General features: G+C 43.7%; 1 protein-coding gene across 1 annotated transcript; it reads right to left on the reverse strand.

The window, feature by feature from the left end:
- Positions 1–1217: 1217 nt before the first annotated feature.
- gxylt2 (glucoside xylosyltransferase 2) lies at positions 1218–13832 on the reverse strand. Its single transcript, XM_076095685.1, has 7 exons — positions 13351–13832; positions 7056–7254; positions 5873–6004; positions 4057–4308; positions 3599–3722; positions 2871–3043; positions 1218–2412 (listed from the first exon to the last, which is right to left on the reverse strand). The coding sequence occupies exons 1-7, from the start codon at positions 13815–13817 to the stop codon at positions 2236–2238; spliced, it is 1524 nt and encodes a 507-aa protein (XP_075951800.1). The 5' UTR covers positions 13818–13832; the 3' UTR covers positions 1218–2235.
- Between the last annotated feature and the right edge of the window lie 1381 nt (positions 13833–15213).

The raw sequence follows: 15213 nt of genomic DNA on the forward strand, positions 1-15213 counted from the left end.
GCACGATGAGCCGAGGGCTGCTGGACCAGTTTGGGTCTGGAATGAGGACACAGCTGAAAGTTAAAAAACAAAGACAACCCTCAGATCACTGCTCCACATCATGACTTTCTCAAGTCACAAAGTGGAATTAGCAGTACAATACGATACAATAATACTTGTACTACTGATAGTAAATGTCATGCAATACATAATACAAGTACAATACAAGTGTTTGCAGTTTAAAAAAAGTAAAGTGCCAAATGTTTGCATTGCTTTCACAGTGTTACTGTTGCAGAAGGCCTTACATATGTCAACATTCTCTTATTATCATTTCACACATCAAGTCCATGACCACAGTGAGCACTGATTAAGTTTAGTTGTACAGAATAACGTTTATACTGTAACATGTCTGACTGCAGAGACTTCTGTCATAATCTTGTGCAAACTAATTCAAATTACACCTGACCTGGACTGATATAAAATATGATTATAGTAAATAAATATGAAGGATTGGGCTGTCTAGAGATCAAAGATTAAACAGATTTCTCAGCCGTTTCTTGAAAACATTAATATGTGCATGTGCATACGTATCCAGTTATATTTAATATCAGTTATAAATTAGTCTGGAAGCGTTGATACAGTTTACTTACATTTCTACACAAAGGTTACTTTTACAGAGCGAAATGTAGGACAGACTTTATTCGACAATATGTCAATTTTAAGCTCTCTTGCGAATTGACAAATGCGCTGGGCTTTTCCTAGAAAAAAAAATCTTTTTTTTGACAGTAGTTTCACATGCTGCTCACCGTGTGTATTGTTCGGGGCACGATGACATAAAACTGACCCAGTTTTGAACAACGTGTGTGAAACAGCCTCATTATTGCTAATTTGATGTTCCCAATGAGCCCGACATGGATTCAGGAACTGAAACTGGGTTTAAAACACTCGTGGGAATCCCAACCTGTTCTGTTTTGCCTCAAACATTTAAATATCTTATACCACTACTATAAGCAAATGGTGGAACACACACAGTGCTAAGTTCAGTTAAAGTCCAGTATCAAAACAAATATTGCAAATCAAGTATCAAACCAAACTACATCTAAACGCAAGTTGTTGCGTCGAGACAAATCTTTTGTGTTGCGATCCAGCAATGCGTCTTGCCTTTTTATCTGTTTGCAGACCTTCGGTACATTTCCATTCCCATAAATTGCATATATTTACATATAAATGAGACTCGGCACATTGCATTGATTTATTTAGAAACACATGTTGACTGCACAGCCAAGTCCAGTTTCAAGTTCGAATGACACATTTAGATCATTACACCACGTTGAAAGTACTGCTGCTAAAACATGTGACCCATGTGTTCACAACAGACCATACAACATATTAAAAACCAAGAGACCCCCTCAAACACACACACACACTCATTTTCTTGTAGTAAGCATGAATATCTGCACGGCACATAATCTGTAGCTTGTAACTATGCATTTAAAAGCTAGCACTTTTGGTTTTGATTCCCTCGGACAGTGTAGCATCGGATGAGGACATGTTGCGTACAAACAAACCATCCGGTCTCAATATCATTCTGAAAGTGCATTTTAACATTCGGCTTGTAACATGAAATCCCACACCTCCTCGGTTGTGCCGCGTTCAATACTGACGGTGGCATTTGGCAACTTGCAACTCTTCTCATTCACCCCAGGCTCACGTTTCAAGTGATTTGCTGGCAACACATTCACATGATTGTAGAAGAGCGGTTTATTAATCTACTACTTCAAGTAGCAGAGCTCTCCAAAGTGACTTTGTTCACCATGTTCACGAGGGAAAATGAAAACGGGAGATGCTATCGTCAAACTCTCGGGTGACGTAAATTTGCCTTAACTTTTTGCTTTTAGCCCAGACTTGTGATGTAGAGCTCATACCGTCATAATTCTTGATAAAAAGAATGTCGCTTTTTTTTTCTTCAATATTCTCATATTTCAAAACTGGGATGTGAAAATTTGAAGACGACAATAAGGCAAACCTATTCTACGGCATCACTGACCAGCACTGTATGCTTCTCTGTATACATAGGCTTATTACCCACACCAATGTTCACGAGACCAAATCCAGGAAGTGGTACGTGTGTGAAACACACAGCAAACACAGAGCCCACAGTTCGCACTGGGAGACGCCGGTGTGACACATAATCCACAGCGAGACGGTCCTCTGCGTCGTCAGATTAAAAAACAGGGAGTCCATTTCTCCATCGGTTTATTTGTGCGGCCTGACGCGTCGCACCACTTTGTCCTCGAACACCTTCCTCATGGTCTTTTCTATCTGCTTGAGGAAGACCTGAGGGATCCGACCACACAGGGTGTTGACCGTGTCCAGGAACTTGGTCTGGATGGGGTAGAACAGCGACTGGAACATGTTGTCCTCGAAGGGAAACTGCAGGAACAGAGTCATTGTCTTGTGTCAGTTCGGATCCCAATGCTATTTCAGTTTGATGGGTTTTTATTTTAAATGAGACATATCAACGGGCTAAATGGTGTTTACAAATTCCATCAGTAGGGGTGGGGTGAGGGTGTTCTGTATTAATCATAAATTACGACCCAGCTCGTCTTTAAGAGGCTTATCTCCGCGGAGCAGGGAGGGGAACTGACTGTAGCCGGAGAAAACAAATTCTAAAAAAAAATAAAAAATGACCCAGATTGTTTAATGCAAGCAAGAGAGAATTTGTATCACAGAGAAAATACTCAAAGCTGCTCTTTTTCTGAGCTGAAGGCATTAAAAGGAACAGTGCAACATTTCGGGAACTATGCTTCTCCGGTTCTATCCCAGAACTATGCATCAACACCATATTATTCTCTCAGTAAAACGTGAATGTATCCTACAGGGATACTTACGTCACGTATTGCGTCATAGACTACTTTGAACGCTGGCTGCTTGTCGTCGTGATACACTCCCCGATTGCCATGGAGAATGGACACGCCCTCCTCTTCTGCCCCTTTACAGTTACTCCCGTACATGCAGTGATCTGGCCTGTAGTTCCACTGGCAGGGAAAGATGAAGAGACACTCTGGGGAAGAAAAAAACAACACAAACAACAACAAAAACACACAAGAACACATCATTGCTATGCATTACACCAAACACTGTAAGGACAGTAACTCATGAAGGTTTTTAAAAGGCAGGTTTGTGATGCATATAGATAGCTAGTTTTGAACTACGGTATAGAACATGCATATCTAACCCTTCCTCAAACAAAACACCAGCGATGCTAACTCAACTGTCGCTCTGAGAGCACTTAACGCCCGCATCTGGCCGCTGCAGCTGGAACTTAGTCTGCTGCCGAGGTCTGCCCGTTGCCTGCAGCCACACGTTGCCTGTGTTGTTTACTAATCCAGATTCATGATGTAGACCAGTTTATCAACAGTGAAATAAGACACAATTGATGTGAACATGTTGAAACTGCTGTGTTGAGCGCAAAATGTGCACAGTTGCACAGTTTGATATTGTGGTAATGTCTCTTGTGGGCCTTCAATGGACCTCTTTGAAGCATCTTTCTAGTGGTACACGATGTGTTTTCAGTGTGATAATACTGTGCGCTATGATCATTGTAGAAGAGCTCTACCTGGGTTGTAGTGGAAGATAATGTTGAGGAGGTCCTGGTCTCCCCAGGTGATGTGGTTCTTGTACTTCTGATAGAGTGGATGTAGAATATCCTCCCATGAGAGGCCACTGGGGATCATGCTGTTCTGAAATACCAACAACAACATTCACTCGCAAACAGCTCCAGAGAATTTTTTCTTTTTCTCTTCCAAAAAACACATCATCAAAGGAGGAGCACATTTACATGCCCGCTGCCATTTGCAATCTGCTGGCAGTATTAAGAGCTGGAGAGCTGCTAAATTGAGTTCCGAGGGCAGAAGTCTGTGCTTTGAGCGCGGTAATCAGACAGCTTCAAATCGCGGCCCACTCAGAGCACTGTGACTGGAGCTCAAAGAAAACAACCTTCAGAATGCAAAAGGAAAATCACAGCTCACTTTGGCTTTTGTATTTTTACGCATACGACTACGTTTGGAAGCTCACTTTGAACATTGTGCTGCGGATCCTTGTGAGGTTCATCAGCATGACGCCGGAGTTGACCCCCGTGACTCCGTAGAAAGGGTGGCGCGCAAAGCGGCTGTACCAGCCAATCTTCGGGACCTCGTGCTCCGGGGCCATCGCTGCCAGCTGGGTGCCGTTGAAGGACTTCAGGAGGCTCCAGATGTCGTCCATGGGCCGCAGGAACAGCACGTCGGTGTCTACGTAGAGCAGCGAGTCCACGTCTTTCAGGATGACCTGGGGAGGACACGACTACATATCATTGGGATGTTCACGACCATGGTCGTTCATCTAAAAGAGCTAGAATGGGCAATACACCGTGAAATAATCTAAAATGACAAACGGTGACATACTACACTGTTGGGTGCACCTCCTCTTTGGCACAAACAGCTTGCTCTCCCAGACAGCCACTTACATATTAATAAAACATAACTATAAAGTATGCAGAAAGCATCAAGAGGTTCAGTTCAGACCAGATCAACATAATGTCTGAGTAGGGGGGATTCAACAGCAAACAAACCCTTCAATATTTTAATAAAACTGCTGACTTGGTGACTTTCTTGGTCTTTTGGAGCAAGTGCTGCAGGCTACTTCTGTTGGAAAAGGGTTGGCAACACTGGGCTGGGTTTTTTCGTTGGATGAAGTTGAGTTTGAGCTGTTTCAACGGCCTCGTTTTATGTGTGTATATCCACAGCTTTACATATAGTTCAACATTATAACATTATACATTTCCTCAGTTCAGAAAGGGTTGACCACCTCGGATTTCAGAAGTCAGAGTTAATAATAATTGTGTGATGTGATCTGTGGAAGAATTCACATCTCATCAAACATCGAAGTTGTGGGCTGCAGTGGGAGAAGAAAATGCTGACTAGTGTCTGCTAAGAACAATAAGATGAGTTAAAGATAAGACAACCCCGTCTCCACTGATGAATTGTGCCGTCACTCTACGGCAGACAAATCAGTTTGGCGGACGTAAGATTTCCCGCTTCAGAGCTGAGAAACTTTACTTGGAGTATTTCCCTTTAATGCTACTTTATACTTACTATGTACATCTCAGAGGGAAACATTGAAGCTTTAGTTAGTTCTCTCCCATAGCAGGGGGAGAACAGTGGAATCTAAAGAAGAACCCACGACAACGGCTAGAACACCTGACGTTACGGTTGGTGAACTTCCCATAGTGGAAGACAGGAGGCACACTGGGGGATCCACCACGTATGTGCAGGTCTGACCTGCAATTCTGAAGTCTGACCCAATCCACCTGAGAGCTTGGTGTAAAAGGAGTGTAACAGACCAATTTCAAGAACAGAATTGGATTTGGATTTTTTGCAGCATTAACTGCCAAAACATCTGGGGAAGGACGCGACGGTACCGAATCAGGATGGACCGATCTGGCCTTTCCATAATCCAGAGGCAGAGAGACTCTCAAAAGGTATCCCTCGTTCACTGATCGCCTTACAGCCAGAGAAATTACCCATGGATCTGTCTGAACTGCGATGTCTTCATTACACGGCAAGTGAGCTTATGAAGTTGTTTCAATGAACACCAGCAGAAAAAGAAAATCAATGGCCGTCACTCGATGAAATGGCCGGATTCAGCCTCTGGAGACCGCTTGTTAAGTGAATGCTGCAGAAAAAGTGTGAAATCATCAATAATCACAGTAATGACCTATAACCACGCACTGGGATGAAATAAAAGAGTGGGAAAACGCTGTTTAAGAAAAAATGAAACATTTGTTCGAAACATGGGTTAAGGACATTATGCACGGTGAGGATATGAGAGGAGATAAGTGCTGCAGGCTTACGGGGAGGAAGAGTCTCTGAGCAGCACAGGGCTTGAAGAGCTTCTTCCACTCGTCGGCGTTCCCCACGGAGAAGGTGATGGGGTAGATCCTGTGCTGGAACTTGGCTGAGACGGAGCGGGGCCACTGGTTCAGCTGGAAGTAAGGAGACACATTTTAAACAGAGGGAACTGTCTGACGGACTTCTTAAAAAAGGTGGAGGAGGTAAAAGTGCGTGTGAGAAACAGCCATTATCAAAACTATTCTGAAAGCTAATCTCTCTCTTTTAACAGACTTATCGACATAAAATGTCCATTTGACTGTGTGGCTCCGCACGAAGTGCATGCAGCCGCCAGCTGTTGTTGTTTGATTAAAAAGCTGTAGCCTAAACAAGGGACGGCACCCTCCTAAACTCCGCAGTGTATCGCCGAAGCTCGACTTATCCGAGCGGTTAGGCGTCGAGTTCCCTCCATAATCACCAGTTTGGCCCTGAAACGCACCGAGGGAGCGCTGCGAGGCCATTGGCGGCGGTTGTGCCGACGAGGACAAGGAATCAGAGGAGATTATGGACAAACCCATCAACCCTCAACACGTGGACACCATGTCTCTTTACGCTGCGCCTAGACATAAGCTCCTAGCTGTGCATACCCAGCATACTGTGGCCTATTATCTAGCACAACTCTGTCTCCCACAAGGGAATTTGTTTTTTTAAACACATGGCAATGATTCCCTGCTACACACGACGGCAAGCACACAGGTTTAGGGTTTCGGATTTAAAAGCTGTTCAAGCAGGCTTAGGCGCTGTTTAAGGTCCATTAACGTGATGTTAATAGACTGAGTTACCATATCAGTGGAGCTAATCAAAATCCCACCAGGCACCTCTGCAAAGGTGACTTTGAAGTGATGCATGGTGCTGGAGGAAAAAAAGAGCAGGGTGTCTTGGTGATATATGACTCCCCAGCCTTGAGATAAAAGGGTTATATGTCTGTACCAGAGGGAGTCAGAGTTAAAACTGCTCTGATCTTGATATCATCTATTACAAAGAGAGAGGGGTGGGGCGTGTTTAACGGACTCACTAAAGAAGTGTAGATGGAAAATAAAAAGAGTGCCGCTTATAGCAAAAGTCTCCGTGGCTCCACATTTGATGTTATTGTAAAAACCCTGCACTGTATATATTTGGGCATCGGGGCCACTGGAGGGTTCTTACCTTCTCTTCAAACTGCGGAGCCAAAGGGTCCTCAGCAAATATGTGAAACGTGATCCTCTTGTGGCTGAACAGGAGTGCTGATTTGACCATGGCGAGGGTCTCGTCCACACGATTCCCACAGGCCACCACAGCCAGGTGCATGACCTCCTCCGCCCGTTTGCGCTTGGTCACAGGTCGGGCCACGTTACCCCGACGTTTGCTGGAACAGGCATGCAAAAGAGAGGGGTGAGAAAGTGCTAGGAGTCTGGTACAAGGAAAGGGAACAGAAAATGTACAATAGTTTAAACTGGACACAGTTCCACTAGAGTGTATTTTCAATGCAACAATAAGGACAGGGAGATACAAATGGACCCCATTCAGTGAACAAATGATGTAGCCTACAACGATGTTTTCAGATCTAAATGGGCCAAGGCCATGTGTGGGCAAAGTGGAGGGTGGTTTGGATCACTGATTACACAAACCTCGTTTCCTTCACTCGTCGCCACTCGCCTGTACTGTAAATTGGGCTGCGGGCAGCAGTGCTCGTGAAGAGCAATTTGTACTCAACAAGAGATGTACTGAACCAAACCTGAGTCAAAACCATACAGTTCAAAGTAAAAGAACTGAAAGAGAAACTGTAATTCAACACCTCCATAGTAGACTTGACCAATATGGGATTTTGAAGGTTTAAAAAACCAAAACTCTGATCTGTTTAAGCCACCAAATAATAAGGGTTTGTAGCAATACTGACACATACATGCCCATGAACATTTTTACATAAAAATCCACAAAACTATATATCAATTCAGTACTCAGTTATTAACCTCTTGCTCCTTACAGTTTTCGCTGTACAAAAACATGGCCTTTGTCTGCTTCACTGCAGCGCTATCATGCTTGTATTAAAGATAACATTCAGACAATTTTACAGTTTACAGGTTAATGACAAATGCTAAAAGTAGAGAAGAGTTATTCAGCGAAACGGTTGAATTACGCTTGCTAACGTTAGCCATCATAAGCTATTGGTCTCCAGACAAAGTAAGGCTGTAGCAGCACAAACCCCGAGCGTACTGAAGTAAGGATGTGTTTTTCTGTTTATCAATTCAACTTTTCATTTGTGAGAGTAAGAATATGTGGTGTCTTTTGTTCAAAGTCTGGGCTTTGGAGTGCGTTTCATGTGCAGAATCTGACCAGAATTTTTGCAGCAGAATGAATTCAGGTTGAAATCTTTCCATTGACACCCAGCAACTATATCTGTTGAAAACACTTCCACTTGTGGCCAAATCCATCCCGGCACATGGGGGCTCTAATCACACCTGTCAACATGTCACTGATGAACAGCAATGGCATGCCACTTCACGAGAACACAGACGGGTGAAACAAGCATTCAACGAAATAGCGGATCATCCCTTTCATCCTCCTTGTCAGACAGACAAGGTGAAAAATCAGGGATTTTTCTCAAATACCCCCCCCCCCCCCCCCCCACATACACACACTACCACTTATTTTCTTTTGTAGCTCTGTTAAGTTCCCACCAGACTTTGTTCTTCCGTGCTCAAAAGGCAAGGAGGTCCTTTATCTGATGTAAAAATGTGCTCCCTCTGCAGATCTGCTGTTCTGTTACTCAGCAGTGACTCCCACTACGATACGGAAACATTTGTACAATGGGGGGGAGCCCAAAGCGGAGGCCGACATAGTCCACACGCTCCATGGGGCTGGTTGTGATAACAGCATGTTCAACATAAATGTTGTCATAGCCGCAGGGAGAGAAGACTGGCACATACAAAATAAATAAAATAAAAGAACCCTTCTATTTTCAGCATGAAGCGTTATTTTGGGGAAAACAGTGGATGGTAAATGGTTTTCCAAAAGGCATGCGTCTCCCGGGAGCCTGGAGGAAGCAGCCATGAAAACGGATGGGAGGAGTGAAGAGTGAAATTTGACAGGTGGGCCTCCGAGCGTGACTCTTCGTTTTCTGCATGGCCGAGGGACAATGATGAGCCGCAGATTGGGACGAACGAGAAGGTGCTGAGAAACCTTGTCCGCCGCGCTTCAAAGGCCGGCGCTCCGTCAAGGTTGTTGAACACTCACATTCCAATACTCCCGCGCAAAATGCAATCCATATCTCCTGCACGGCGGGGGGGTGCAATGACGTTATTATTCATGCAAAAAGAAATGCCCTTGAAATGATTTCTGCGGAAGATTGGAAGGACAAAAGCAAAACACAAATTCCTTTTGTTGCATTAAGCATTGGGCTGCTGCACACCATGTTTTGTGTCATGGCACCGTTCCCCACATCTGGAAGCAGTCAAACATTTAAAAAGCACAGTGGAGGTACAAAAGGATTGAATTCATTACTGGCTGCAGAGTGAGCACATGAGGAGTCCTCTGCCTGCCTACAAAGCACCACAGCCAACCCTTTTAAATCATGTAAGGGGAGGGGGAGAAAAAAGCAGCACCTTTGAAGATAATGTCAAAGAAAAATGTAGAGAGTGAAGAGTACAAACTACACCAAAGAACACCTTGAAGACATTTAACTAATCAGCATATTACAGGGTCATTTGGGGGACTTCTATCCAGCATGAACCAGTGGGCTACAAGACCATTAATCTGAACGTGTTCCCGTCGTGCCCTTCCTCTATAGGGAGGTGGACCAGACTTCTGCTTTTCTAAATGCAATGCCACATGTCCAGGAAACCTCCGGATGCTTCTTCAAACCGACTCAGGGCTTGGAATATATTCAACACGTTGCCAAGACGTGGCAAAGTAGAGGAAATTCAGAAATTTCCGCAAAAGCTGTGGCGATTGGTCGAGAAAAAAAAAACAGTTATTGACGTATCAACAGGTGGCTGATTCAAACTTTTATCACGTGAAGCAGATTATCTGTTTTCATTTGCGTGGTCTTTTGGGATGATTTACAAACATCAGGATGTACAGCTGAATAGGCCTGAATCCAAAAACCCCTTTAACGTTTGTCAAGTCCAACTCTTTCTACGACCAAGATGTGCTCATTAATCTTGATGACATTTTACATACAAGCTTTAAAAAGGAATCACTGAAAGACCTAAGAGGGTCAAGCCCAGTAAATCATCCATGAGACCACGTGTTGAACATCAGGTACTGAATCAATGTAAGACGTGGACGAAGTCACCGTGATGTCACCCGTTGGTTTGTGGACTACCGTTTTGTTTGGGCGTCATCATGCTTTATTGACTTGAAACTAGCAAGTTAGACCATAAACTCATGTTTACGATGCTTATTGAGGCAATAAACAAGTGAGAAGTAGGGTCATTTTCTTATAGACTCCTATACAATCTGACTTATTTTTCCAACCGGAGGAGTCGCCCCCTGATGGCCATTTGAAAGAATTCAAGTTCAAAGACACATCAGCATTGGCTTCACTTTTTTTAGACCCGGAGGTTGACACCTGTACTGAATACTAATACACTTGAATTACATCTGCATGGTAGCACAACCGTAGCATGCATTTTAAGAAGCGAGTTACACTGGGAAAGCGTCGGTAGCGAGACAGTTGTTGCCTGTTAGCTAGACCATGCTAACTGGGTTAGCCACAATGGATGTATAGCTCGTATAGAGAGCGTCTTCGGGATGGCAAATTGGGAAACCAGAGCTGGTCATTTCATTGAGCCTGCACACCGACAGTGGGGGGGGATGTTAGAGTTGATGCATCAGCTGATCAATTAGTCAATGAATTGTTTCAACATTTGCTGGATCAGTAACTGTTAAGAAACGGCCATCTATCTTCTTAAAATCCTGCTCCTTAGAAAACCATTTTACCCGAGGCACGTCCTTCCAACTTTCTCCCTCCACACCCTCTATGACTCATTCACGAGTGAATTAAAAGTGAGTTAACAGTCTAACAGGCAGATTTAACTGCCCCTGATGAGGCTCACACAAGCACGTCCCCCCCCCCCCACCCAACCTCGTCAGGCTGCACAGGCAAGCGTGGAGATTTCAAAAACATTCCCAGCAGAGAGAGTGTTCAGTCATGCAAGATGACATTTTTATAGCTATGCATAATGCCGCGGCGAGAGAGTGACTTCTTTACTGCGAGGAGCACCGCTGAACTCTGAAGTGACGGGGGATTCGTTTCAGCAGAGAGTATCTGCGCCCATCTAATCCTACAGATGCAGCCTCTTAATTCAATGTAACAAAGCAGATACAGGGGGTTACATCTGTATTATTCTGCATTTGAAACATAACACTGAAGGTGATAAACGGATCAGTGTGAAGGAATGTGCAACTTACAGGTAAAAGGCCCCGTTGTGACGATTATACGTCTATTAATAAGTCTATCAGGGCTGCAACCGACACGGTTTCAGTATCAATTATTGATATTTTTTGATCAATCGATTAACTGTTCAGAGTATAAAATACTTGAAAGTAGTGGAACATTCACAGCAGAATTTCCCAGAGGCTTCAGATTGATTGTTTTGTGCAACAAACAGTCCAAAAACCCCAAAGATATTCCATTTAAATGATTTAAAACAGGGGAAAAGAATGCAGCAAAATCACATATTTGTGAATCTGAGAACCAGCAAGTGTTTGGTGCTTTGTTGTAGACTACCTTTCTGTAATTTCACTATTTGATTAATCAACTACAGATGTTTGGCTCATCTGTTGTTGATGAGCCAAACATCAACTACCCCCCCCCCCCCCTCAAACAGCCTGTGGTTTATGTATGGTGTCCGTCTGGTGGGGGCCGGTCACTATTTTAGGCCACAGGAAGTAGTGTGATGTGTCAGGAGGAAATGATATGATTGGGAAAAACAGGGATGTTTGTCTACAAAGCACGCCGCACAGGAAATCTGTCGGGCCGCTCAGATTCACAGATGAATAGAGCGTCGGAGGCAAAGACACGTGGGAGCACATATAGCACACCTATATGATCCGTTTGATGCCAAAGTCAGGGGGAATTATAGAGGCCAGTAAAATCAATCATTCAGCAGTATGTGCTGGACTTGTTCTCCCTATGATCCACTGTAACAGAGCATGACTATTTTCTGCCAAGGCTTGTATGTGCGTTGCCAGAAAAACTACACCCATATTGTTCGGATTCCTCTGGCTTTTCTCCTCCCAAACATCTGACTAGCTCATGCAATTAAATGGGAGAAAGTTGTTTTTGGAGGCCCAGATGCTCAGTGTGTTTCCCTTAATCGCAGCTGTCAGTCTTGAGCGCTTTCCAAACCTGTTAGTGGTTGCTGTTTTTTTTTTTTATTCTTTCTTTTTTCGGCCACCGGTGACCCCTTCCACCCCATCTCCCTTATCAGTGCCGAGCACACATGGAGGAGCGTGGGTTTCTGGGGAGGACGCAAAAGGTCCTTTCTCAGTGTAACGCCTTGATGGCTTTTATCTGGCGAACGGCAGCCCGAAACCCTCCAGTCTGGCTTCTGGAGTAGAATACATATTACAGAGAGCGGGTATCTCCACCACCACGTTGTGGCTATTATGGCATTCTGCCCGGGGAGGGGAGGGAAACGTAAGGGATGTGGGAGGCTGGAATTAGAAAGCTGGAAGACATAATAAGAAATGAAGGAAAAAAAAAAAAAAAAAAAGGCTCCCATTCTTGAACAGAAATAGCAACTCTGCCTTTTGTCTAAAATTGAAAGGCCTCAAATCAGATCATCTGCCAGTGAGCAGCTTCTCTTTCAAATCACACCTGACAAGCTTTTTCACTCCCACATTAGATTGTTTTTTGGCAGACTTTGACGAGAGAACAGGATGGGTTTCCTGTCGTTTCCAGTAATATCTCACAATTATGTTAACAGGCCGCCCAAATCATTCTGTGCTAATTTGTAGTATATATATATATATATATATATATATATATATTTGTATTCAGCTAATTACTACTCATTCTGTTGTGCTCTCTGCAAACACTGCCAATATTTCCACCCAACCACATTAGTCATGCTCTCTGCTCACATTTCAGCCCCTGATTGCAACAGTGTGATTCACAGTCCAATAAAAATAAAAAATAAAACATAATGGACATAAAATGCAGCCACGCGCAGCAGATATGTCCACATGCAAGTGTCCCTTGACAGATCAGGCTATTGTGAAGCCAGCGTCCTTGGAGCACAATGTGGGTCATCTGGTGCAGAGGGAGCACGAATTAAACGCTGACACGCTCGCTCTCTTTAACCTCCCAACGACAGGAAAGACGGGATTCTGCAACGTTTAAGTAGTTTAACGGTGCTTTTTCGCGTGCGCACGAATGGGAAACAGGCGTGGAGGGGGAAAAAGGGGGCTCGTCAAGGCTGTAAGGAAAGACACACCAACTACCCCCCTCTCTCACCTCTTTGCATTCACACCGGCGGCCCCTCCGTTGATCGCTCTCCCCTCTTTTCGTCCCCCGAGAGGCTCCGCTTCCGCACGCGCAACGGATTTCTTCGCAAACTTCGCTGCAACATCGCGTCTGGGCTCCGGGGGCGACCGGGAAGAGTTGCCGCCCTTCTTCGCCTCCTTCTCCTCCTCCACAACTTCTTGCAACAGCGGATCGTCCGCGGCGTTGCCCCCCAAAAAGTACAAAAGTAGGAAAACTCCGAAACACACGGCGATCACAACTACTTTGCAGTGGATCCGCATGGCGAGAGCGACTCGTTGTTGCGGCTGGAAGAGGCAGACGGGACGCCGCTCATGTCTGCGGCCGACGGAGAGCAGCCCGCGTTGACATTTTGTTACCGCTCCCCGCTCGCATTCTTTTTTTCTGCAGATGATGATGATGATGATGATGATGATGGAGAGGAGCTGCTGCACGTCCATGGAGGATTACACGGCGGAGGCGTGGCTTCTCCAGCATTACCGTAACCATGGTCGTACTACCGCACTATTATATTGAAATGTGTCTGTTGTCAGAATCAGAATCAGAACCGTTCATTTGCACAATACATTTGACATGGTGGATGGTGCATGACATTAAACAATCAATCAACACAGTGCAAAAAATAGATACTTAAAAAATTTAAATTTACAATAAAATATAGTGCACAAACGGATAACAGTACAACAAGTATAATGTAAGTGTAATGTAAAGGAAATGGATATTCATATTTAAATGTAGTATCTATTTATAAGAAAAACGATTGAACTATTGGCACTGTAAGTTTTGGAGGAGACGTTCATACAAATTCAATTGCATCAGTTTTCATTTGTAAAGCAATAAATGCAATGATTGCCATCATCAAGTGACCACAAAGTCGATGTGTTGTATGATTTATTTCTGTAGATCCCACGTAACACTTGAGGGCGTCATTTTTACCCCTTTCTTGTCTTTTCAAAGAGGAGAAGTATTTAGACTTTATCTTCTCGTTTTCAAAAGAAAGTTTTGTCCTTGTATTTTGCAATTATACATCTTAGCAGTCACTGCACACATGCAGAGGCTTTGATTCCGGGCATTCAAAATCCTACTACAGCAGCAGAATGTGATAAATTATTGAGTGCTCAGTATGCAGTAGAATGGCCCCTGTGGCATTACTGGGTAAGCAGCTGAGCTGTAGTTCATTTCAACTACTTGTACTGTTGGGTACATGCTTCATATTGTATATGTTTATAGTAGGTACAGAGTAATTAATAACTTAAGCTGTGAAATGAGAGTAAAAACTATAATGTTTGCCTCTGGAATGCCGTAAAGTCGGCATATAAAGTAGCATCAAATGGAAATAGTCCAGTGAAGTGCAAGTACTTCTAAATTGTATTCAAGTAGCTACAGTAATTGAGTAAATAAAAAGTTACATTCCACCATCACTGCACTCCTGATAATAGACTTTCATCGATGAAGGTTTAAGAAGTTTTTTGTTTTTGTATATTAAATTATGCATTCAATTGTGAAAGTAAGAAAACTAAACTATTTGGCATTTTAGCTTTTTTTCCCCTTGTTACCTCTTCAAGGACCTTTACCATGGAACTCAACTTGGGGACAAATGGGTGCCACTTCTAGTAATTAGTAATTAGAAGTAAGTAATTCCAATTCGTCTGGCGCGCCTTTATCATTTTCTAGGAACTGTTAACTTCCCAGGCTTAGGAGGACATATTATGCTGTGTTCAACATCATACCAAATTTGCTGAATTCATCATAACAAGTTATATAAACCGTTTCTTATGAAATGTTGTTCGGTTCAATCCTAGGTTACATGATGATTTTCTTCAACACAGATCCTCA

The sequence above is a fragment of the Anarhichas minor genome, unplaced genomic scaffold, assembly GCF_050575085.1.
Source record: "Anarhichas minor isolate MPS153535 unplaced genomic scaffold, ASM5057508v1 ptg000021l, whole genome shotgun sequence".
In the NCBI taxonomy this organism is placed as follows: Eukaryota; Metazoa; Chordata; class Actinopteri; order Perciformes; family Anarhichadidae; genus Anarhichas; species Anarhichas minor.

Bases quoted from the DNA above. Each gene is read 5' to 3' on its own strand.
- gxylt2 (XM_076095685.1), bottom strand. From the start codon at position 13,817: ATGGACGTGCAGCAGCTCCTCTCCATCATCATCATCATCATCATCATC. The intron at 7,255-13,350 runs GTGAGAGAGGGG...TGCCTGTTCCAG, and splicing joins GCCGGTGTGAATGCAAAGAG to CAAACGTCGGGGTAACGTGG. The intron at 4,309-5,872 runs GTAAGCCTGCAG...TGTCCTCCCCAG, and splicing joins CTCAGAGACTCTTCCTCCCC to GTCATCCTGAAAGACGTGGA.